The 26,654-nt window shown below is 37.0% G+C and overlaps 1 protein-coding gene across 1 annotated transcript in view; it reads right to left on the reverse strand.

Moving 5' to 3' along the window:
• Positions 1-26,654, reverse strand: part of CACNA2D3 (calcium voltage-gated channel auxiliary subunit alpha2delta 3) — a 607,379-nt gene that overhangs the window by 437,347 nt on the left and 143,378 nt on the right. The window contains exon 3 of the mRNA XM_087954773.1: positions 11,132-11,248. Within this exon, the coding sequence (XP_087810899.1) occupies positions 11,132-11,248 (117 nt within the window). The remainder of the gene's footprint in view (positions 1-11,131; positions 11,249-26,654) is intronic.

The raw sequence follows: 26,654 nt of genomic DNA on the forward strand, positions 1-26,654 counted from the left end.
ACAATTGATATTCAAAGCCTAAAATATTTAGATAAGGCAAAGCTTGGGGTTGGCCAACAATCTGTCTGTTCAACTTCAGGGCACCCAGTTTTCTTGGCAGCCATCCCTAAATAAAAGGCATGGTTCCTAATAGACATTTGAAAGCAAAAGCAAATTTCTACAGCTAGCAGTATGGCTGATGAGCTGCCAGTGACATTCTTCAGTGCTGTCAGTAGCCAAGCTTTCTTCCACATATCACCTCTCACTGATAGACAGCACGTGATCTGACCTTATCTCTGCTTTCTCATACTCTGCAACCATTACCAGACTTTCAAGCAGCTGATTGTAAGCCAAAAACAACCAAGATGTGAGCACAAATGAGCCACCATGACTGGCTTGTCAAAAACTATCCAAAGTTTCAGTACTTCATCACTGTGATTTGGTAAAACACCACCCCAGAACATGACTACTTGGATGGAACAAAGCTTACTTGGTCCTGACAAAAAAATATTCATTATTGTGATGGAATAACTAATGGATTTTGAGAAACCAGACAATTAGCACGAGTAGAGAAAGAAAACAGGGCAATAACAAAAAACAATAACAAAAGAAAAAATGTTTTCTTTGCTGGGAAATGGGGAAGCATGCGAAAGTGATTCAAGATAAATCCACCTTAATTGCACCTGTGCAAGAGAATTACTTTGGTATGCTTTAAAATTCTTGGTTTTTGGTGTTAATCCCTACTTATCTGGGTGCCGTTTGCAGCAGGAGATCTGTTCTGTTTTGTTGTTGTTTCATTCTTAGCTATTTTTATTGCCTTTTTTGAATGAAGTGTAAATGTGATTCATCTTTTTGTGCCTGTTGATGGCTTATGTGTCTATATGCCTGTCCTCCAGGAATTTCCTAGCATTTTTGTACTTAGTTTAGTCTAGGATGTTCATAGTTTCCTAGATGAAACTATTGTTGAATCTTCCATGTGTTGTGAGTTTTCATCATGACTTCTGATGGCTAGGTGGTGTTCATGGATGCACTTTGCTAGTGTTTTATCCGTCTGTCCTACATAGTGGCTATACAGTCCTTACACTGCATTATAGGTGATTCCTATTTTTTTTCTTGGATTACTAGATTTTCTTAGTTAAAAGTTTGAAGTTTTAAATTATTGCGAAATGCAGCCCCTTATACAGTATATAACAGTAATCTATGAGCTTGGTATAAAGAATGAGGGTAAGATTTCTCATTCCAGCTACAATTAGCACACAAAACTCAGAGGAGCAAATCTACTCTAGTGACAGCCTTTCCTTGAGTTTCCAGCCAAATCAGGAAAGCTTTGTCCTCTTTCAAAGCTAGTAGCATCCTGCTCTCTCACAGAGAAGCATTAACTACCTCCCAGATCTTAACTGTTCTTCCCCTACATCTTGTTGCAAAATAATATCCCATAGATTACATAAAGTGATAGCATCCCAGCAAGGAAGTCCCGGAGGCCCAAGAAGAGCTGTTGCCCAGCAAAAGCACAGAGACAATTATTTTAAGGTGAAATGCACAAATAAAATAAATAAAACTGGTGTCCAGGTGTGCCTGGACATTGTTCAAGTCTGGAAGGGAAGAACAGACTGAAACTGAATCCCAGCAAGATGGATTAGCTGTGAGAATGGCCTGCCTATTCCAATGAGATACCATCTTTAGTTCTGAACAGGATTGCACTCTTTGATCATGGCTGGTTCACAATTTGGAGATCCACTTGGACTCCCAGCTCCTGCTTAAGAAGCAAGTGGAACTGTAGCCAAGAGGGTATTTAGCTTGTTGTGATCCTTCCTGGTACCGGAGGCTTTGTTTACTTTTATTCACATCTTAGTCATCTCCTGTTTCGGCTACTGCATTGCACCACATATGGGGCTGCCCTTAGCCAAGTGCATTAATAACAAAGTTCAGCTTTTATAAGCAAAATTGCTTCTACCAATTCTAAACTATCTATCTATCATCTATATATTTATAAAATTTGCCCATCTTACCTCAGAATAACTCCAGGCAGCTTAGAACAATAAAAAAATAAAAACTGTGCAAAGATTAAAACCTAAATAAAATACTGCACAGGACCAAATACCATGGTCAAGTTAAAAGATGGTGAGGGTGGGAGCAGGATGGAGAGGAAAGTGGGATCTGTCATTAGTCGATCAACCACCTCCACCTCAATTGAGCCCCAAGCCAACTGGCAGAGCCAGGTCTTTAGGCTCTAATGGAAAGTCGGAATGGATTGGAGCTAACCTCAGTCCAAGTGAGGGGGCAAGATATTCCAGAGGGCAGTTGCAATGCAGAGATGGACTACACCAGCAGCAATACTTGGGCTGGCAGGGCCTGCAGCAGGCTCCTCTGCCAGCATGGGTGGGACAGGCCATTCCCAGTGGGGTGAAACCCTGGAGATTCTTCCACAGTTCTTGTTGCTAAGTCACCAAAACCAGCATGCATTAGTATGGCATTCAGATTTTTAAACAGTGGCTCCCCTTGGGGATGAATTTATATTCATTTGCGACTGTGTGAGGAGCAAGGTAAAACTTATATGTCATATCAATACACTTTTCACATGCATATATAAAAGCACAGCTGATGTTTGACAAGCCTAAACAATATATTTCTAATAATAGCTTGTAGCCGTCAATGCTGTAGCAGAAAAAAAGGGAAAAACCCACCCTTAGAGAAAGAAATATTTATTCACAATTGGCCATATTTGTGAAATGATATTCTGCTCTTTCAAAAAATGAGCCTCTACATGTGGAATTTCATGATAAAAAACTCTAATGTCCCTGTTTTCTCTTGATAAACCCAGCTAGGTTACTGATGCGTGAATGTGCTGAAATTGAATTACTGTATAACAGCAATTACTTTTCACAGTACACCTATAATGAGAATCAATTTTGCCAGGTAGCCAGGAGAAGGGGCAAGAAGCAGAAGGAGGCACTAATAAAGGAGGGAAAATGTCTGAAGAAGGAAAGAAGGAAGGAAGGAAGGAAGGAAGGAAGGAAGGAAGGAAGGAAGGAAGGAAGGAAGGAAGGAAGGAAGGAAGGAAGGAAGGAAGGGATTTTCCTTTTATTCTCCAGAAAATACTTTTTTCTTTTTTTTTACAATATCAGTTTAATTTAAGCAAACAGCATACATTAGCAGCAGTAAGCAGTTATTCAAATAAGCAAAGCATGTTTTTCATTATTCTTTTCAACAAACAAATGTTTCTGTCTTCATCTGTGTAACAAGGTATTTTTATCTAACTAATCAATAAATTCATTAATATCATTGCCCATTCAGCACAGGATTCAGTGTGGCACATACAGTATCATTAAAGATCAGAGACATACAATAAAACCACTTTTATTAAAACTTAAAAAACCAAAACAATGACATATAAACACATAAAGTACTGAGGGGAAAAAACTGATTCAACAGTTCATACCCTTGTCATACTCAATGCTTGAGCAAAAATCAGGTCCATAATGCCTTCTGAAAGGCTGGCAGGGGCAGGGGAGGGTGAATTTGCAACGTCCTATTTCTCTGTGGTGCTTCACTTTCTGCTCATGTCACAATACCTTATTTGTAGGTTTGTACTGGGAAAGTGAGTTACACCAGCTGAATCAAAAGAACAAAAGGATCAAGGAAGTTTAGAATAGATCAGGCAACAATACTTTATTTATTTATTAAATTTATATTTATTGTAATATTTGCCAACTTATCTTCCATTGGGCTGTATTAGATCAGTGGTGGCGACCCTATGGCATGCGTGCTGGAAATGGCATGCAGAGCCATCTCTCCGGGCACGCCAGCCGTAGCCTGTTGCTCTTCTGGGTTCACCAGCTGGTCTTCGCATGTACTGGAGTGCTGGAAACCAGAAGAGCAGCTCCCTGGTATGCATGTGCATGCCGGCCAGCTGGTCTTCACGCATATGGGAGCACCAGAAACCGAAAGAGCAGCTCCCTGCGCGCATGCGCACACTGGCCAGTTGGTATTTGCACATCCATGCATGTTAGAAACCAGAAGATCAGATGGCCAGCAGGCATGCATGCACTGGGAAGCTGAGCTTCCGGTTTCCAGCGCTCCCACACAGCGTGCCAAGGAATTGCTCTTCCGATTTCCGGTGCACATGTGTGCTCCTGTTTCAGTACTCAGTGCCAAAAAGGTTTGCCACCACTGTATTAGATCATTCTTTTCCAAACTTCTTTCTTTTTGGCATGATCTATACCACTTCCAAACTTGGTCTCTCTTTGGTCAGCTGTACTCACATGCAAAATTCAGGCCCCATTTTTTTTATTTTCCAGGAGTTACTCTGCTGATAGAGTCCTGGGCACTTTCCATAATTTCTTTCTAGCATTCTGCTGGGTAAGTAAGAGTAAAAGGATGTTATGTTTCAACATAAGTGAAGCCAGTAATTTTTAACCATGAAATTAATTGCATTTCACTAAACGAACGATCTTTATAAATCCTCTTGAATTTAGTTCATTTATTTCTCTTAAGTAGTTTACATTTACAAGTAATGTAATGAAACAACAATGATATTTCTCTTCTTGCCTGATAAATCATTATGGTAGACTGAACATTCTCCATTTGCAAAATACAAGCCCTTTCACTGACCGGATAACAAGGATCTAAACATGGTGGGACAACAAAACATTGCTGAATTTGATGTCATTCCAAAATAGCCTTTGGATATATAAACGATAATTAAACTGTCTGCTAACAGAATAACTGGCAAAATTATGTCAAAGATGAATTATATAAATGCAAGGCTTTAGATTAGATTAATCTTTATATTGCCCTTAATTTTTTAGCCAAAAGTAAGATTTCTACAACACACTGAGTAATTTTGAGAACAGCAGATCACTTGAAGATAAATTTTGAGTCCTTCAGATTGGGGACTACAAACAAAACATTTTAAAAGTTTTTTTTAAAAAATGGAAACTATTTCTCACTGAGACTTTGCAACTAACAAGGCACATTTTTCTTTAATCCAGAAGTGAATCCCGCCTTGTTTTTCCTCCAATGTTATAAAACAGATTGCTATTAATTCATGGCTGTTGACTAACTCTGCTACTATCTTTTACACTACATTATGATACAGTGCAGTGACCTAGAAATGTAGCAGAAAGCCTTCTGCTGCAATTCCGGAATCTCACCAGACTTCCATAGAACCATATGACCATTAATGCTGATCATCAAATAAACAGCATGGAACAAACATAGCCAATTGCTTTTAATGAATAGTAATTTTGCAGTTACACTATAAACAGGATTCAAAATAAACCCACTCTTTTAAAAAAGACCTCAATGTTATAGTCTGACAATATTTGCAGTTTTAAAAATATGTACTATGAAACTGTGTATCAGCCTTCAAGATTTTCTTCCTTTGCTTTGCATCTTTTGGCTGTCATAAGTAACGGGGGAGGAGGGGGGACATGGTTATGGGAAGCGAGCTGGAGGTGTTACAAAACAGAACTGTAGTTTCTTGCTAGGCTTCTATCCTATGCTATGCGCAACCGCAACTCTTTATCAAAATATGTCAAGGTCAACGGACAGAGGCCTCATCACCACCTGGAGATGCCCACATAATGCTATACACAACTTTTAATTGGATGAGCCAATTGAACTATTGGGGGTGGGAACGTTGCCATCACTTTGTATATGTGATTTACGCGCTCATTTTCTCAGATTCAGAATTCTTTTGTTGCTACCACCTGATTTCCAGTAAAATATATATTTTCTCTAATTAATGGAGTCTAAGTATTTCTTTCTTGGATTTTGAATGGAGCACCATCTGACACTGTGATTGAATAAATCCATCCAAAGCTGCAATCACACTCTTTTATTCTCGGGAATTTCCTATTTTTCCATCCCTGATCTAGGAAGGAATAACACTGGAATTGGATCTTCTAGTCCAATCCCCTGGTCAGGCAGGAAACCCTATACCATTTCAGGCAAATGATTATCCAATCTCTTCTCTCCAAACTCTTCTTAAAAATTTCCACTTCTGGAGGCAAGATGTCCCCTGATTAATTCTTCTGTTGGGAATTTTCTCTTAGTTCTAGGTTGCTTCTCTCTTTGATTAGTTTCCATCCATTGCTTCTTGTCCTGCCTTCAGGTGCTTTCAATTTCAGCAAGCGTTATTTATACATTTTAGGCTCCAGTCCCCTAATCATCTTTATATATCTTTTCTGCACTCTTTCTAGAGTCTCAACTTCTTTTTTACATTGTGCAGACCAAAACTGGATGCAGTATTCCAAGTGTGGTCTAGCCAAGGCATTATAAAGTAGTACTAACATTTCATGTTATCTTGATTCTATCCCTCCGTTAATGCAGCCTAGGACTGTGTTTGCTTTTTTGACAGTTGCAGCACACTGCCAGCTCATGTTTAAGTGATTGTCCACTAGGACTCCAAGATCCCTCTCACAGTTACTAATACTGAGGAGCCAGGTACCACATATACTATACCTGTGTACTTGGTTTTTCTTCCCTAAATGTAGAACCTTACTTTTCTCACCATTGAATTTCATTTTGTTAGTGTCCAATGTTCAAGTCTGTCCAAATCATTCTGTATCTTAAGTCAATCTTCTGGAGTGTTGGCTATTCCTGTTAGTTTGGTATCATCTGCAAATTTGATGAGTTCCCCATCCATCCCTTCATCCAAATAATTGATGAAGATATTCAAGGGCCTAAGACAGAGCCCTGTATACTTCCCTCCATGTAGATGCAGTTCCATGGAGGACTGCACATTGAGTGTGGTTGGTCAGCCAGTTTCAAATCCTTCTGGTGGTGATGCTGTTTAACAAACATTTTTTTTCTATCTTATGAAGTAGTAGGTTGTGGTTTACTTTATCAAATACCCAACTGAAGTCCAAGCAAATTATATCCACAGCATTTATCTGGCCCACTAATTTTGTCGCTTGGTCAAAGAATGCAGCCAGATTTGTCTGGCATGTTCTGTTTTTGACAAACCTATGTTAGTTTTTGCTTATGACTTTGTTTGCCTCTAGGTGTTCACAGATTCATTGCACAATTATCTTTTCCAGAATCTTCCCATATATTGATGTTAGGCTGATAGGTCTGTAGTTTCCTGGGTCCATTTTTTCCCCTTTTTTGAAGATGAGAATGCAAAAAACAGTCCAACTTATCAAAAACAGTACCATAAAAATAGATTAGAATTACAAGTTAAAAGGCAAAAAAAATGGTAGGAAAGCACCTGTCCACCCTAGATGAATTCAAATCACCAGGACCAGATGGATCTGAAGGAACTGGAAGACATGATCTTAGAACCACTGAACTATATCTTTCAAAGATCCTGGAGCACTGAGAAATTACCAGAGGCCTGGAAAAGAGGTGATGTAGTTTGTGTAAAGACAGATGCAAAAAACAAGTTAAGTAGTTCTTTTTCCCTGTTGATCATCGCCTTTTTACCATTATCTCACATTAATGGACTAAAAATTCCCTTGACTTTTTTCTTGTTTTTTACATGTTGAAAAAAGCTTTTTTTTTAAAAAAAAACTTATTGTTGCAATTCTTAGTTCATTTTGAGCTTTAGCTTTCCTGACTTCATCTTTGCAGGTTCTGGTTATTTGCTGATATTCTGTCTTAGTTATGTGACCCTCTTTCCACTTTTTAATACTTGTCCTTTTTGTCTTTCAATTTATTAAGGAGTTAATTCAATTTCAAGGGAAGGAAGGAAGGAAGGAAGGAAGGAAGGAAGGAAGGGAAGGAAGGAAGGAAGGAAGGAAGGAAGGAAGGAAGGAAGGAAGGAAGGAAGGAAGGAAGGAAAGATTTGAAAGTTTATTTTTAAATAGAGGGTAGAAGGAGTGGTGGAAACAAGATTTATATGCTCAGTACCTCCATGCTACTAATCCAAAATGAAAGTAGCAAAATACCTGTACCATTTCACAGGAAAATAGATGTATGCCAAAGTATACCACTTTTAAACATCTGTTTGTGAATGTACCCTCTGATTCAAAAAAACAGAAAACTAAATGAGAACAGGAATTCCAAATTGAGTGCTGTCAAATTTCATACAGAATGATTTGCATATTAGTTATAAAAATGAGCAGAAAAAATTTATTTCCAGCGACATCAAATATTTTAATAAAAATAAATAAGAATACTTACATTTTGTCTTTATTCTATTTTTTATTTTTATGCCACCTATTCTGATTTTGCTTCTTATGAAGAAAAAAACTAAATTCTGTAAAATGTAAACTATTACAAGACACATTTGCTCTTGTTTTAGAGATTTCAGTAGGGATTATCCATGAATTTTAAACATAATTTTACAACTGCCAAGTCTAAAAGCTTGTTCTTTTTAAAATAAAAGGCAAAGTTAATTTCTGTATCAGACATGTTTTTGCAGTTTTTCCTGTTCTCTCACATAATTACAACACAACCTATTTATTATACCACTTAATATTTGCCTTTTCTTTCCTATTTCAATTGTTTTCCTCAAGTAAGATAAATCTTACAATACTTTAAAAACTCACAGTAACTTATTCATAAGGAAATGCTATTATCAAGAGGGAGAAAAAAAATAGCAATACTCAAAAACCATGTACCTATTATTGTTCACATAGATTTCAAAATAATTCATACACTTCTATGAGCAGGTAAATTCTGACACTTAATTTCAAGTCCTAGTCCCTCTTACACAGGAAAAGACCAGAACACGCCAAGACCTGCATATATATATGTTCTGTCTCACCTTTCCTCTTTCTCAAAAGATGAAAGAGTACAAACTCACACAAACACAGGCAGGCTGGCTGGCTTGGACTTCACAGAGTTAATTCTTTGGAACTGATAACGTCCTTGGCATTCCAACAGGCTCTGCCTGCCAAGTCCGAACTGATAACAAGTAAAAAGCTACTTACAGAAAATTACAAGGCAGACCACAAGAATCATTCACAAAGAAAACCTGAAGTAAGATCAAACTTTGTCCCGTACAAAGTTCCAGCCGACAACACACCCACTTTTATCCCCTGTGGGGTGTGTCTCAATGTCTCAGCTCACTCTCTGACCCTCCCACGCCTCCTACATTGCTGCTCACATTTCTCCCTACAACGCTGCTTAGGATCAAGCCAAAATTCGTCCTCTTGACTCCCTGTCAGGGGCTGCTCCGATATGCCTTCCTCCTGATTAATCTCAGGCTGTTCCTCTCGGTTCTCTGATGAAACCTGAGGCATTATCAGGGAGGAAGGCATTGCCAGAGAGGAAGGTCCTGGGGAGGAAGGCATTCCCAGTTCCTCCTCCTCATCTTCCAAGTCCTCATCATCAGGCTTCTGTATAGTGTATACACAGAAGCTTGATGATGGCAGATGAAATTCTGCCAAAATGTTGCTACAACTTTAAAAGCACAACTATAATGATGTGGGAAAATACCTAAACAAAGCTGAATACCATACATATATATACCCATGAAAACTTAAGAATATGAATATGTATGTATGTATGTATGTATGTATGTATGTATGTATGTATGTATGGTATTCGGCTTGGTTCAGGCTTCTGTATATACAGAATACAGAATACAGAAAACAATACAGAAGCCTGATGATGGCAGATGAGATTCTGCTGAAACGTTGCTACAACTTTAAAGAACTACAATGACGTGGGAGAATACCGAACCAAGCGAACACCATACATACATACATACATACATACATACATACATACATACATAAATATATATATATATATATATATTTTCTTAAGTTTCGGGTATTACATGTATGGCCTTCAGCTTTGTTGGGTATTTTCCACGTCATAGTAGTGGTGCTTTTAAAGTTGTAGCACGTTTCAGCAGAATCTCATCTGCCATCATCAGGCTTCTGTATTGTGTCCGTCTGTGAGTCAGATGAGATTCTGCTGAAACGTTGCTACAACTAAAGCACCACTACTATGCGTGGAAAATACCGAACAAAGCTGAAGGCCATATATATACAATATATATATATATATATTTTCTGAGGTTTTCACGGGTGTTTGTATGTGGATCTTTGGTTATTCGGGTTTTCTCCGCGTAAGATTGGAAGTATCTAGGGGAGTTTCGATGAAGTCTCATTCATCATCTTCAGGCTTGTTTCTTCAGCTTTGTGCTTCTCAGGTGAGAGTTCTCTGAGAAGCACAAAGCTGAAGAAACAAGCCTGAAGATGATGAATGAGACTTCATCAAACGTCGCCTAGATACTTCCAATCTTACGTGGGAGAAAACCCGAATAACCAAAGATAGATAGATAGATAGATAGATAGATAGATAGATAGATAGATAGATAGATAGATAGATATAGGATATAGTATAGGTATAGATATAGATATAGATATAGATATAGATATAGATATAGATATAGATATATAGATATAGATATAGATATAGATATAGATATAGATAATTCAGCTTTGTTCGGGTATTTTCCCACGTCATTGTATTGTGTTCGTCTGTGAGTCACAGCCGTTTCACAGCCGTTTCTGTTTTAAATTTGGTGCTAGCCTACTGCTGTGTTAGAATGGTTTTTTCTTCATCCTCATTGGTTGGGAGTCTTGGTCTGTGTTTATTGGTCTTGGAGTTTGGTGTGTTCTGCTTGATTGGTGTTTCTAATATCTTTTGTCTGTTTTGTAGTGTTTTTTTGTCTTGGTTGGACACACATAAAGACTGAACTATGCACCCTGACTAAAGTACTGACAGCCAACGACTTCCACAAAAGCAAAATCACAGGCCTCATCCACAATAACACACTGAGACATAATGGAGATCTAGATGAACAGACCTATGGAACAGCTGTCCGGCCCTACATAAGAGGTACTACAGACAAAATCATTAAGATACTACAAAATCATTAAGATACTACTATCACATCAAGACTGCCTTCAAAACAGACAGAAATATAGCAGCCATCCTAAGAAACCCCAAAGATAAAATTGACCTGGAAAACCAAGGCATATATGAAGTCCCCTGCGCATCATGCCCTGCCACATACACATTTTTATTTATTCAATACATACGGCTACCTGTTTGGACAATAAAGTTCATCCCATTACCCCTACAAAGAAAATGCCATGCCACAAAAAGGAATCTTCACTTCTTTGGAGGTGAAGATTTCTGAGAAATATGGAGGAAGCGTCTTGGCTCAGTATTACTCCCTACCTACCCGGACAGCTTCAGCCTTTTTATGAAACATCTCTTCCATATTCTTGGCTAGTTTCTTCACAAGTTGAAGGCCATCAATTTCTTCAATGGTAACCTCCTTTTCATATTCCTTGTATTTCTGCAAGACAAAAGGAATGCATTAAAAGAAGTATCAAAACATTGTTTTCATGTATACAGGTGAAACTCAAAAAATTAGAATATCGTGCAAAAGTTCATTTATTTCAGTAATGCAACTTAAAAGGTGAAACTAATATATGAGATAGACTCATTACATGCAAAGCAAGATAGTTCAAGCCGTGATGTGTCACAATTGAGATGATTATGGCTTACAGCTCATGAAAACCCCAAATCCACAATCTCAGAAAATTAGAATATTGTGAAAAGGTTCAATATTCTAGGCTCAAAGTGTCCCACTCTAATCAGCTAATTAAGCCATAACACCTGCAAAGGGTTCCTGAGCCTTTAAATGATCTCTCAGTCTGGTTCAGTAGGAATCACAATCATGGGAAAGACTGCTGACCTGACAGTTGTGCAGAAAACCATCATTGACACCCTCCATAAGGAGGGAAAGCCTCAAAAGGTAATTGCAAATGAAGTTCCCAAAGTGCTGTATCAAACCACATTAATAGAAAGTTATGTGGAAGGGAAAAGTGTGGAAGAAAAAGGTGCACAAGTAGCAGGGATGACCGCAGCCTGGAGAGGATTGTCAGGAAAAGGCGATGGGGGACTTTCACAAGGAGTGGACTGAGGCTGGAGTCAGTGTATCAAGAGCCACCACACACAGACGGATCCTGGACATGGGCTTCAAATGTCGTATTCCTCTTGTCAAGCCGCTCCTGAACAACAAACAATGTCAGAAGCATCTAATCCTGGGCTAAAGAAAAACAAAACTGCTCTGTTGCTCAGTGGTCCAAAGTCCTTTTTTCTGATGAGAGCAACTTTTGCGGCAAATCACGGCTTGAACTACTTGCTTTGCATGTAATGAGTCTATCTCATATATTGGTTTCATCTTTTAAGTTGCATTACTGAAATAAATGAACTTTTGCACGATATTCTAATTTTTTAAGTTTCACCTGTATGTTACAGATACTTATGCAATAGCAATTTTCATGAAATAATAAATTAATTGTTTCGGTATAACCCCAAATTTAAGAAATGTTCTTCATTCCTGAAATGATTGAGCTACTTATATATGGTTGAATGAAAGCAAAAGTAATTTCATTGTTAGCGTGAATTACATTTTTACTATAAGCTGTGATTAGTCCTATCTATGGACCCACTTCAGTGGTGAGATTCAATTTTTTTTACTACCAGTTCTGTGGCTTGGCTTGGTGGGCATGGCAGGAGAAGGATACTGTAAAATCTCCAGTCAGAGGTGGTATTTGCCAGTTCTCTGAACTACTCAAAATTTCCACTACTGGTTCTCCAGAACTGGTGAGAACCTGCTGAATACCACCTCTGGCCCATTTGCCATTTTCATGCTTTTAGAGATTTGCAAAAAACATTTCATGTTCAGAATGACCTGTTTCAAAATTGAAATACCTCATTTCACATGTGAAGCAGGCTGTCTTGATCAATTTGGAAGATTCTCAAGCTGAAAATACCCAATTTCACACTTCAGACAGCTGTTTGGAACCCAAATAGGGCTTTTCAAACTCAAGATCCTTGAATTCAAAACATTTTGTGTATAACTCCTTCATTCAAAATGGAGTTGTTGGAAATCACTGGTCTTGAAGATCTAAGGTACAATCCACATTCTGATTAATGTTTTGACCTTCACTTATGATCCTGTTCCTAGTCCATTAGTACAACTCTATGACTTTACTTGTGCTAATTTCTTAGCATAAAATAGAATAAGGGCTTCCAACTTTCCTAAATGGATTTGTTCCTCTTTTGTGTAATCCCTTTGTCCAATCTCTATCTTTTTCTAGAGACTATTGTGACTTCTTTTCATTGTGTTTGACTTATACCCATTTTCAGAGATGGTATTCAGCAGGTTCTGACCAGTTCCAGAGAACTAGTAGCGGAAATTTTGAGTAGTTCAGAGAACCGGTAGCAGAAATTTTGAGTAGTTCAGAATACCACCTCTGACTGGCCCCGCCTCCATCTATTCTCTGCCTCCTGAGTCCCAGCTGATGGGCTGGGTCTTCTTTTGTTGCCCTGTACATTAGAACGGAGCTGTAAAGCAGGTGAGTAAGGTGGGGAAGGAATGGAGATTTTGCAGTATCTTTCCCCTGGAGTGGAGTGGGAATGGAGATTTTACACTATCCTTCTGCTGCCACACCCACCAAGCCACGCCCACCAAGCCACACGTCCCCCAGCCACACCCACAGAATCGGTAGTAAAAAAAATCTGAATCTCACCACTGTCCATTTTCTTTTAGGCTATTTTCTTTTAGATTTAAGCATTTTTAAGGGTTTTGCTTTTGACTGCCCTTATGATTTCTCACCAAAAGACACAAGAGTTAAGCTACATAGGCCTTGTTACTGATACCCAGAAATTCTTGTAATGCAGGCTAATATCCAAGGCTTAGACCAGGGATGTCCAACCTTGGCAACTTTAAGACTTGTGGACTTCAACTCCCAGAATTCCTCAGCCAGCTTTGCTGGCTGAGGAATTCTGGGAGTTGAAGTCCACAAATCTTAAAGTTGCCAAGGTTGGACAGCCCTGGCTTAGACCAAGCCAGATTGGTCTAGTGGTTAAGGCATGGGGCTAGAAAGCAAGAAACTATGAGTTCAAGTCCTGCTTAGACATAAATACCAGCTGAGTGACCTTAGGTCAGTCATTCTCTCTCAGCCCAACTAACCTCAAAGGCTTGTTGTTATGGAAAAATAGGAGAAGGAAAGAATGTTGGATTCCTTGAGTTATTTGTAACAATAATACAGGAGGATATAAATAATCAAATAAATACATATCCTAGTTATGCTGAAAATCAGCTCTGAGACATGTTGTTGTGCATATCAACATACACCTAATGCACATAGCATCAAACCTACTGCCTATGCTGGGGCTTTGGGGTTAAGAGTACAGCTGATAAGCAGTTAGTAGAAAAACTGTTTTAAAAAAGCAACTGCAGAATATTTTAAAATATTTTTACATACAAAAAATTCCAAAGAAAAGGCTTAACTGCAGCAAAGATAATCAAATAAAAGGATTAGGACCTTATAATAGTCTTTAGTGAGGTCTGCAACTGGCCATTCTAACAAATATGATCAGTTGTTAAAGGATGAACGGTTATTTCATTACCAATGCTCATTATAAAGGAACTCTAGTTGCATGCCTCAGTGACTAACTCTATTCCTATTGTTCATTATAATTGTCCATCCAATAAAGAGTGTAGAATTTCCAATTTTGTTGTCAGTTATGGTTTATGACTAGTAAAGAAGATAAATCTCACAAACAAATTAGGATGGCATGTGAGAATATTCTGAATAGCAAAAAGGAGATTATATAACAAACAGTTGGGTTAGCAGATTATGTGGGACAGAAGCCAAAAAGATTTCAATAGTCAATATGTTGAATGGCAAGCTACTGGCATCATATGGTGAAGAGAAAAATTACCAGTAATTCTCCCAGCAAATATCTAAGTTAAAAAAAATACAAATAAAAAAATGTGGCCTAAGGCTCCTATTGCAAAATGGAATTTAGCTTTTCTTTTTAAGTGGAAGTTCTCTGATGCAGAGAATCAATGCTATTGCCAAAAATAGTGTGTTCACATGCAGATGGACTCAGCTATCTGGGCATACAATGCTCAGCTGCTGTTCAGGAGCATCCATTGTTTCATTCACATTTCAGTTGACTGTCATATTTAATGAGTCATTTTGTCCAGCTTTAGTAAGAATGCCATTATTTAAATAGCAGAAGAGAAAATGAATATGGCTTATTTTTACTACTAAACAATTATCATTTTCATAATTGTAAATTATATTTAGAGGCTTATCAACAGACAAATACAGCTCAGAGGAATTCATTGGCCCCACGCAAACAGAAAAACAAGGGTTTTACTTTGGAAGGAAAGGTTGGTATTGTGAATTAAAGTCCCAGGTTTTATATGCTAATGATGCCAGGTGTACCATCTCTGGCATTTTCTAGAAAATTACTAGCAAAGTTTAAATAGATAATATGGTACCAGTGGGTAACAATGTGCCTACAGACAATTCTCCTTGGCAGTCCTCCATCTGATTGTTAAAACTGGTTAATTTAAAAAAGGACATTCAAAATCCAAATGCAATCTACAGTATTAACTTTATTTACTAGAAAGTTCCCAGATCCCATAATCTTACAATTTGGAATACTGGATGGCTAAAAAAAATAATGCTTTGTGGTATCCTGCTCAGATATTTTTAAAAGACAAATGAAAAATGGGGAAGTCATCTTTAGAACATATAACATAGAGCTGGAACGGTCCAACCCCTGCTCATGGCAGGAGACCTTACACCAGTGTCCCCCAACCTTTTTCGGTCTTGCAGACCGACAGGGGGAAGGGAGAGGGAATGGTCATGCATGTGCCTGCCTCTCACATAAATGGAGCACACATGTACTCACCCACTGCTCATGCAAGTTAAGCTGCACATGTACATTCACCCATCAGTTCTGTGGCCTGGTTCTGAATGGGCCAAGACCCGGTAGTTGGGTGCAGGCGTGAGGTTGTAGACCCCTGCCTTATATCATCCCAGTCAAATGGTTGTCCAGTTTATTTTTGAAAACCTCCAGCAATGGAGCATAGCCAACTTCTGGAGGCAAGCTATTCCATTGATTAATTGTTCTCACTGTCAGAAAAATTCTCCTTACTTCTAAGTTCATCTCTGTTTAACAAGCTTCCACCCATTACTTCTTGTCCTGCCCTCTGATGCCTTCCTTGGAAAATAACTCAATCCCCTCTTCTCTATGACAGCTTCTCAAGTATTGAAAGACATTATCATGTCCCTCCCAATTCTTGTCAACGAGTAGTGCTTAATGTGTCCATATCTACATAGAGGGAAGTAAGCAGAGGGGAACCCAGTACTCTTCAATATCTTTATAAATTACTTAGATGAGGGAATAGAAGGGGAACTTACCAAATATGCAGGTGATACTAAGCTGACAGGAATAGCTAACACTCTAGAAGATAGGCTCAGGATCCAGATGGATCTTGAAAGACTTGAACATTCGGCCTTATCTAAAAAAATGAAATTCAATGTAGAGAAACGTAAAATCCTACACTAGTGCACATATAGACTGGGTGAAACCAGGCTCAATAAGCAGTAACTGTGAGAGGGATCTTGGAGCCTTAGTGGACAACCAGCTAAATATGAGCCAGCAGTGTGCAGCAGCAGCCCAAAAGCCAATTCAATCCTAAATTGCATTAACAGAGAGATACAATCAAGATCAAGTGAGGTACTAATACTACTCTATAAAGCCTTAGTAAGACCACACCTAGAGTACTGCATCCAGTTTTGGTCACTACACTATAATGTTGAGGCTCTAGAAAAAGTGCAGAGAAGAGCAACCAGGATGATTCGGGGACTGGAGTCTAAAACATATGAAGAAGAGTTACAGGAACTGGGCATGGCTAGTCTAGTGAAGAGAAGGCCCAGGGGAGACATGATAGCTGTCTTCCAATATTTTAGGGTCTGCCACAGAAAGGAAGGGGTCAAGCTATTTTCTAAAGCGCCTGTAGGCCAGACAAGGAATAATGGATGGAAACTGATCAAGTAGAGATTCAACCCAAAAATAAGGAGAAATTTTCTGACAGTGAGAACAATCAATCAATGGGACAGCTTGCTTTCGGAAGTTGTGGGAGCTTCATCTCTGGAGGCTTTCAAGGGGAGATTGGACTGCCATTTATTGAGGGTGGTATAGGGTCTCCTGCTTGGGCGGGGTTGGACTAGATGACCTACAAGGTCCCTTCCAAATCTGTTATCTATCTATCTATCTCTATGATAGATCAGACATACCTACTGCAGCTCCCTCAATTGTTCATCATAAATTTAGCCTCCTCTTGTTAGGAACAAAACTGGCATTTAAAATGCCAGCCATTCCCGAGTGAGGCTAGTGAGAACTGTTACATCAACAAATTCCAGCTGTACTCCTTGACCTTGAAGGGTGTTGCCAAGTAGTTATTAACTTGGAAAATGTCTAGAATTTAATCCACATCATGGTAGACATTTTAGGAATACATCCCTCACTAGCCATTTTGTGAGATCATTCACAGCCATATACTTTCAAAATGTTACGTGTGCCTACTTAGTTCAAAAAGATAGAGCCATATAAATCAGTAGTGTCATCTTGTTCAGACCATGCTTAAACATAGTTTGTGTACTAAATTACAAAGATTGGGTTTGCACAACATGCTAAGATACAATAAAAATAACATTGTGGCTTAGTGTGATGTGTGAACTGAGTCATGGTCTCAGACTCAAAGAGAGGCAAGAGTAGTAAGTGACCAAAGATCCTTTTGAACTTCTGTCGGACTGTAATTTTAGTATGATTATGATTATACCTATGGTTAAATTGTTGATTTTTATAGTCCAGTACTTAATTTAATTTGAATTAGTTTATTCAATTTAGGCGCCACCTGACTCCAAACTGGCAGGGTATAATAAAGCCAACAGAATATGGAGTAAAATACAATAATTATAAAAGAAATAAAAACACTCTCAAAGATCTTATAGGAGCCCCAGCCACCCTAGCCCCAGAACCATGTGTCAGCATTCCAGCAAACCTCCATTCCAATCAGTAACTCTGAGACAAACATATCTCAAAAGTACCTTTATTAGAATGGCACTTGGCACATCTGTGGAATCCCGAATCTAAAAGTTTTCAGGCTTTCCACAAATTCCCAAACTACAAATCCATCCCCGCTTGGCCATCATCACACCGCATGGCCCAATCACGATCCTTCCAAAAGGAAGGTCCTTATTTCATCCTGCACCATACTCAATGACCTTGAACTAACAAAAGAATTTTTTTTGTCTACTTAGAGCTAGTTAATTGAAATCACCCCACTCCCACTTTCTCAGGCTATATGGCAGCGTGGAATATGGCTTCCAAAGCTGACACCATGTCTTTAAGGCTTCCTGGGATGCCATCAAGGTGGAAGACTCATGGGCGTGAAGCTCATTTCAGAGGGCAAACATTGTGACTGAGAGAAAGGGTGTTTCCCAGGTCCGTAGAGATTATATTATTTAATTGGAGGGATCCAGAACATGCCAACCTGAGATCAACCAGCCAAACTGATCCCATGGGAGAAGTATAATATTCCTTTATTGTTTTTTTTTATTCATATTTTAAAAGTAAAGATGCTTCACTTCTGTTGTTTAAAGTTTTCCTTTACATTCCATTTTCTAAAACAAATCCAAAATGCTAAGCAGCAAGAAGAGAATATTTATCAGTTCCTACTTTAAAAGATGGACTTTTTAGCCTCTCTGCACGCACCCAACAGCAAAACTTAACAAGAGAATGAGAGAAAAATGATATGAGAGAAAAATGGCACTATGCTAGATTACTTTAATGAGAATACTTCTCCTTCCACCTGCCCATTTTCTTTGCCAGTGGAACACATAGCTATTTCTCCCTCAATTTGCACATTATGTTTTTTTTTCATCATCAAGAAGTAAATGTCATGCTTTGATAGTATTATCTAAGATCAATAGCTGTTTTCTTCCTTCTTGATTAAATATGACAGTAGATAAAAATGGGCAGGTTATTGTCAACATAATTTGAAGTCAAGACATCAATATTCAATTACTAAAATCAAAGAAAAAATGTTAAATAATAAATGATAAGCATCACTCTATTGCTTCTGTAGTTTTGATTATATCCAATCAGTGATTCTGAAAATGAAGGCTGTGGTTTTCATATAGTCCAAGTTCTATGTTTAAAGGAAACAGTGGATGAGAGATGGCTCTGCTGAATACTGAATGAAATTGGTGAATGAAATTGGTGAAAAGTGGCAAGATGAAAGGTGAATTGATTCCATGAAAAGTTTTGTGTGGACTTCAGAGATCAAGGACTCTTTTAAAAATCGAGATCTAAATCAACTGTCTTAAAGAAGTACTGTACTTGATAAGTCAAGAAATTAGAAGGCTATTTATTTTTTGCAGCGAATATATTCCATTCTTACAAATAATTTTGTTAGCAGTTAGCCTCCCTTAACATTTGGTAACATGGAAAGAAAGAAGCTAGAAATGAACTCATTCAGTTTGTATCCATCACTGGGTATATCTATACAAGAAAAGTGAATACTATAACAATCTCAATTTCCAGCTGGAGAACTTCTCTATTAAGGATTTTGTCCAATGGACTCATCAGCTAAGACTTCCACTAGGATATTTTACCTTAGCTCTCCTACACTCAGCACCCTCCATATGTGACACATTTTGAGATGATTAGGAAGATGAAAACAGCCTTAACCTATTCTCACTTTTTGTTTTCTTGTTTTTCAGCTAACTCAACATTTCAAACTCAACATTATTCAATATGATTTTTTGGTTGGTTGTTTTCAAAAGTCTGTACTTCCACATGGTGATCATTTAGTCATGAGGCATCAAATAAACTTCGTGTTTAGAGTGCTTTATGGTAACTCAGTATTAATACATTTGAAACTTGGCATCAAAACTGCTAAATAATTATCATATCTGATTGCTTATTAGTAACCTATGACTATAACTAAGCGTTGTATCCTATGATTCTTCATGAATGTATTTTTTTTTCCTTTTATATAAACTGAGAGCATATGCACCAAAGACAAATTCCTTGTGTGTCCAATCACACTTGGCCAATAAAGAATTCTATTCTATTCTATTCTATTCTATTCTATTCTATTCTATTCTATTCTATTCTATTCTATTCTATTCTATATAAGAAGATTTAATTTTATGCGTATTTCCTCCAAGGTGATATGTGAGGCTCTCTGCATAAAAGAAGACTTTGAACTGTATGTATGGCAGATCATGTGATAGTAAAATGCTAAGGAATAAACAAAAAGGACAACACATGTAGAACCTCAGAAGCTGGCTCAGAAGGCTGAAGGTCTGGGTCTCTATTTTGGGCCAGGCCTGGCACATCTGCTAACAAGTGCTGCATTGCAGATTGGGGTGGGGCCAAGGTCATCTGGATTGTTCTCTATGATATAACGCTTAACCCTGTATTTTGACAAATCACCTACACCACAGGTCAAACCACCACCAGAGTGGTTCCCCAATGTTCTAGAGCAGACTACAAGGTTGAGGGAGGCACAGGACGGACAGAACTGAATCAGTGCATTTCAGTTATATATGTGATTCTAGAGATCAGTGTGTTGGGAGCACATTTTTAAAAATAAATAATATTTGCATTATATATTGTATGTGTTACAATTATTAATAAACACTCAAAGTTACCACAAAGTAATTACTTAGAAATGGTGCAAGAAATTAAATGTTTATAATTTAAGGCCGTATCAAAACTCTGTTGTATTCTCTGTGTAAATATGTACAGCTGCCTAAAAAATCAAGTGTGAATCAACTACTGTTGTACCACAAAAATATTCAAATACCACATCCTTTTATTAGTAGAATCAGCATTAGCAAGGCATTCTGTACTATCCAAGAACATGTATCATGTTAGGGGGAAAAACTCTGCATGCTCCAGCATTCACACATTCATTCTACAGAATCCATTGTGCCAGATCACTTCATATAAGCACAATAGAAAATAGAAACACTACTTCACTGTCAAAAATGTTCACATTATTCTTCATATTTTTAGTTGTGTGTGATTATAAACTTGTGGGAGAAGATTTGCACATTTAAAAAAAATGAAATAGTGCATAAGCCATCAAACTTTTGTTTAAAAAATTATGAGATCAGAAAATAATGTCCATTGGAAAACTGTACATAAACATGTTTCACTACAATTTCACAATACATCTTCTCAATGTATCCTTGTCCATGTAAAAAGTATTTCTGAATAAAAAGAGAAGAGGAGCGATCAGGAAGAGCATCGAATTCTATGGATAGAGTGTTGACAACCTTATGACCAGAAACATGACATGAGCTAATTTTACTTTATTGGAAAGCTGCATTAACAGAATCTTGCAGATATGAAAATTTATCCTCTCTCCAGTCTCTTTTACAGTCAATAAAATAGAACTCAGAAGGTCATCACACAGCCCATTACTGAGGTCGTTACAACACAGGAGACTGATAGACACATAGCCAGGACCTCAGCCACACACGTTCTTACGAAAAAGCCAACCAATCTGCAAACACCAACTCCATCAACCAATCAAGAAATAACAACAACAGAGCCAGGACACCACACCTCCCCACCAGTATTTATAGAGAGATGGCAGCTCCGATCATGCTTTGCTCGCACAAGCACGAAGCCGAAAACACCAGCCTGAAGATGGCGAGTGGGATCTCATCGAAACGTCGCCAAGATACTCTCAATCTTACACAGGAAAAGACTCGAACACGCCAAGACCTGCATACCTGTACCCCTATGAAAATCTATGAGAAAACACACACACACACACACACACATTCACATATGTGATATTTAGTAATTAGAAGATTATTGTTTGTTTATTTATTTTAAAGAAAGAAAGAAAAGAGAGGAAAAAAAAAAAAAAAAAAAAAATAAAAAATAAAAATTTAAAATTTTAAAATAAAATTTTTAGAAGGAGATATTTTTTATTTTTTTTTGTTTTTTTTTTTTTTTTGTTTTGGTTAAAAATAAAAATAAGAATAAAAAAAAAAAAAATAGAGAAAAAAAAAATATATATAAAAAAAAAAAAAAAAAAAAAAAAAAAAACAAAATTTAAAATTTTTTTTTTTTTATATTTAATATCTTATAATATTATATAAAATATAGAAGAGGGGGGGGAAAAGAATGTGATAATTTAAAAATGACTATATTATGGTAAATTTTTATAAGGATTTAAAGAGAATAAATTGGAAGAGTGTATAAGGCAAAGGGGTAGCAAACTCGAATTGACAATTAAAGGGGACAACTTTTGGATTATTAGAATTAGGATGGAACCTACTGAACAATGAATTGAATAGTAGTATGTGATAAAATTGCAAATGTGACAGATAAAAGAAAACGTGTAATGAATATAGAAATGAAATAAGAATCTTAGATAATATTGTAAAACAAAATATGAGAATATTTAAAGAAAAATGAAATAAGATATGATATGATATGATATGATATGATATAAGTTATGATATTGGAATTGGATAAAATAAGTGTAATGAATATAAGAATATTTGAGAATATTTAAAGGAAAATGGAGTAAGTAATAATATGATATGAAATTGAATATGAAAGATGAATATGTAAATATGGTCATGTTTGTATTGAAATGTAAAAACCTGGAACCACATTGTGCACCAAAAAAGATGTTTTTTAAAATATAAAAATAAAAAATTTATTGGGACAAAAAAAGGCCATTCCCACATAACCATTTCACTTGTTCTTTGGGGGCAAATTAAAGAATGTCCAAAATAAGAAACAAATTAGACTGTGAATAGATGTAGCAATTTCACATAAAATACATAATGTAGAATCCATTCAAATAATCGCAGAATAATATTCCATTCCCTGAAATTAGCATGCAGATCATTGGATATTTATATGTGTAGGAATGAAAGCTAAAGAAATGAAGAGTTGTCACCCCTCAACTGGAGCTTCTTGTCCAGATAGATCCTTCTTCATCAAGTATGGAAATTGAGAGCCAAAGTTTCTCAGGGCAGCTAGTTGAACACCCAACAGTCACCCATCTTTAAGTTTGAGAAGCAAAGGGAAAAAGTCTATTAAATGATGGGATGAGTAACAGAAAGTGGTGCCAGAATTAAATTATAAAGGCTATAAGAAAGAACTATACATTCATGTTGACAAGAGAACAAATCTACTGTTTTATTGCATACAGTTTGAAATAAGGATTGTTACCAAGTTATGTCATTGTGTGATCTTCAGCCCAGTTCAAGCTTAGTCAAACTATGCCAAGTCAAACATTTAGGAATCATTGTTGAATTCTTGTTGGTGAGCCCAACAAGAAAAAGTTTAAAGAAAGGTTCATACTTGTTTGGAAGTATACTGTACTAACAATGAACTTACAAGGCTACATTTCTTAATCATGTATAGGTTTCTGCTGTTAGTCAACTAATGCAGTTAGACTATCTAATCAAATTATCAATACTGATATAAGCAGTAATACTGGCAATGTCCCCATAATGTTTGATCATAGTAAGCCATAAACTTTTTAAACAGTTCTAGTTATTAATTTAATATATAAAATACTGTATGCAATAAAACCCTACTGTATATTCATAGCTCACAATTGCTTATATTTCTCTGAGAGATATTTCTCTTGAATCCTATTTCTAATGTAAACGGATGCAAGTGTGAGTTTGAATTTATATTCTTCAGCATCTCTAGATTAAGAACAAACATAATTTCAAGGTGCCTCAATAAACAATCAAACTATGAAAACAACTTTCAATTATTAACCTGTTCAAGTATTTTGGTATATGGCTCAGTGTTACATGTGAATAAGTCCATTTATCTTGATGTACATAGGTTTGTTGCTCATGTATCATCAGTGATCTATCTGGCATAAAAAATTGGCAGCAGTCAGTAAAAAAAAAACTGATCTTTTTAAAGTGTTTTTCATTAAATATTTGGGGTGTTCAGATAATCAAATGTTGTGAATTAATAAGCCAGTGAATTAATAAGCCAGTTTAATACTAATATTATTCATTTATTTGATACATTTTTGATATACTATATACTATTTTCCCAATACTTTCCCAACAAAGCCAGCTCTCACTAGTTAACAAAGCAATCGAAACACTATTCATGAGTATATGGTTGATGGTTGGGGTTTTTTGGGCTGCTGTGTATTTCTTTTATCTTTTATCTTTATCATCTTTATCTACCAATGTTGGTAGACATTAAGTCATTGTTGAGACAGGCAGTTATATAATTTGATTAAGTAAATAAGTAAGTCACAGTAAAAAAGATTTTTGAAAGAGTGCATGAAACATTTATCAGCAACTTCTTAAACCAAACATATTTTATCTATAGATTACATGGTAAGAATCCTGGAAGAAGCACAGCTTCCAGGTGTCGAATGAGCTTCTGCAGAGTTCACACTTCAAGACATCTACTTTGCTTTCAGATATGAAGCCTTGCACAGACCTAATATATTATGCTATGATTATCCAATATAATGAATGGGTCCTATCTCAGATTATCAATTCTTCCACTGGACAATGTATCTTATGGCTCTGAATTGCCAAACAAGGGTCCTATTTCATTTTTAAAAATGTCTCGGCTTCTAGTTCCAGAGAAAGGCACTTAAAGATAATAGCCGGAATGAAACAGTGTTCATTTTAATAAAATGCACAAATTCTGTATTTATACTGGAGGCATTTTATATGATAATTTTCAGTAACATCCAAGACCTCCAAAGATAATTGGTTTTATTATGCTTCTCAAACTGATGCATCTCTGTGTGTGATAGTATTTGCGTCCCAAAGTTATTTTATCAAACCAAATAAAAGATATTTCCCTTATTTATTTCTACATAATTTTCACTGCAATTTTTATAATTGATTAAATAAGCCATATTGATATATCTCGGCTAATAGCATAGCTAATAAGACAATTTAACAAATCAGGATAGTTTTATAAAGCATATGACAGTTCTCCTTGCAAGGTTTCTTACAATATATATGCAAAATATGAAGACCAAATGCATATTTTTAGTAAATGCAATGCATTCCAGAAGTTATACAGCTCCATGGCAAATATTTATTGTATGTTCCCCAATCAAATTTATATATTGCTATAGGCTTCAAAGTCTTCCAGAGGTTAGTACAATAAGAATCAACCAATATAGGTAGCTTTCACTAAATAGACACACTGAATTGATTTCATGGTTATATCTGTATTCTATTAAGCCATAACAAGTTTATGAATTAAACTAGCATTTTGATCTATGTCCAGAAATTTACTGGTTGCCAAAGTGGGACCTGCAATACAGATGAAATACATCTGCGTGAGAATCACCAACCATGGCAGAAGGCAATGGTATTCTGGACCAGCTGATATTTTAAGTGGTCTTCAAAAGCAACCGTACATGCGTACATACATTGCAGTGATTCAAATAAATAATGGTGAGGAAAAGGATCGTCCTCATGGGATCTTTCTACTCCATATAGGACAAAAACTGAACCGGAACCTGTGGGTTTTCTAGACACGGTTTCCACTTGCCCCTCTATCAGAAATCATTAACCTAGTGTTCTGGCCCACCAGTGGCTGGCAGAGCTGGCAAAAGAGTTGGGCAGTAGTAAGGAGGTTGGGGAGGAACCTGGACCAGTCTTGGAGGCTGAGGAAGGCTCGGATGAGGGATCTGCATCAGAAGCAGAGATAGGGCCAGGGCAGGCTGGAAGTCATCAGCTGCCTTTGGGCTCAGATAGCAGTGAGGCTGGGGAGCAGTTGGAACCAGTTCCCAGCCTGCGCACATGCAGAGCTGCTAAAATAAAGGAGAAATTAAGAACTCAGGATCAATGTGGGAGCAAGGTCACAGGGGGATGATGACTGGCCCCTTCTATCAGGATTAAAAGAGGAGCAAAAGGGGAGGGGGCTTTTTCAGGAAACAACTCACTCATTCAGTTGTTTGTTTGTTCCAACCTTGTGGAGATTTGTCTGCAAACGCAGCCTTCCCAGCCAACAGTGAGTGTGGAACTATTTACTAAGCAGATTCCAGGATTGATAAAGGTCTAAGATAATTAGTCTACCTTCACGAGACTGTTTGCCAAGCTGTTGGCTGACTGTGAATGAAATAATTCACATTATTGTAAATAAAGCGGTTTTTGCCGGGACTCAGAATTGACTGTGTGCTTTTAGGTTAGGCCTAGGAGAGAACAACCAGGAAATCCTTCAAACCATAGATCCAAGGTAGTGCTTCCTTATACAAAGTCTTCTTATATTTAAAAAGAAATGTTTCTATAACTATTTATTCCAAAACGTTGTTTTAGACTGAGTCACGTATTATTAAAATAATGTTGTTTAGATCATTGATTCTACTTCGTCAGCATAAAGGGCACTTGCTAGAATGATGATCTTCTTTGAACAGGTAGTTTTGTAGATATGTTTTCTAATTAAAGACTGGAGATAACAATGTTGCTCTCTGTGATGTTTTCATAAAGAAACTAAAGAGCTGTAATCACTGAGTTTGTCAGCATCTCCCTTCATTAAAATCAATTAAGGAAGAAGTATGGAAAAGATAAGAGGTGAATCAGCAGTTACTACACAATTCAGACCATCCAATATTCAGATAGAGACATAAAACACAGCAACAAAGCACAGTCTTTCAATAATAGACAGTCAACTCAGCACTGTTTCAAAAGTTGTTCAATGCATGATTGTATATAGAAAATAATTTACAACACAAGCAAGGCACTAATCCTCAGCTGTTCGATGTCACCTTTTCATTTATCCAGGACTTTTTGAAACAGTAGGATTGTGACTGCAATCTAGGAAATAGTGTC

Source organism: Notechis scutatus, chromosome 2 (genome assembly GCF_049901735.1).
Source record: "Notechis scutatus isolate UNSWTSFEM ecotype Mainland chromosome 2, rNotScu1.2, whole genome shotgun sequence".
Classification (NCBI taxonomy): domain Eukaryota; kingdom Metazoa; phylum Chordata; class Lepidosauria; order Squamata; family Elapidae; genus Notechis; species Notechis scutatus.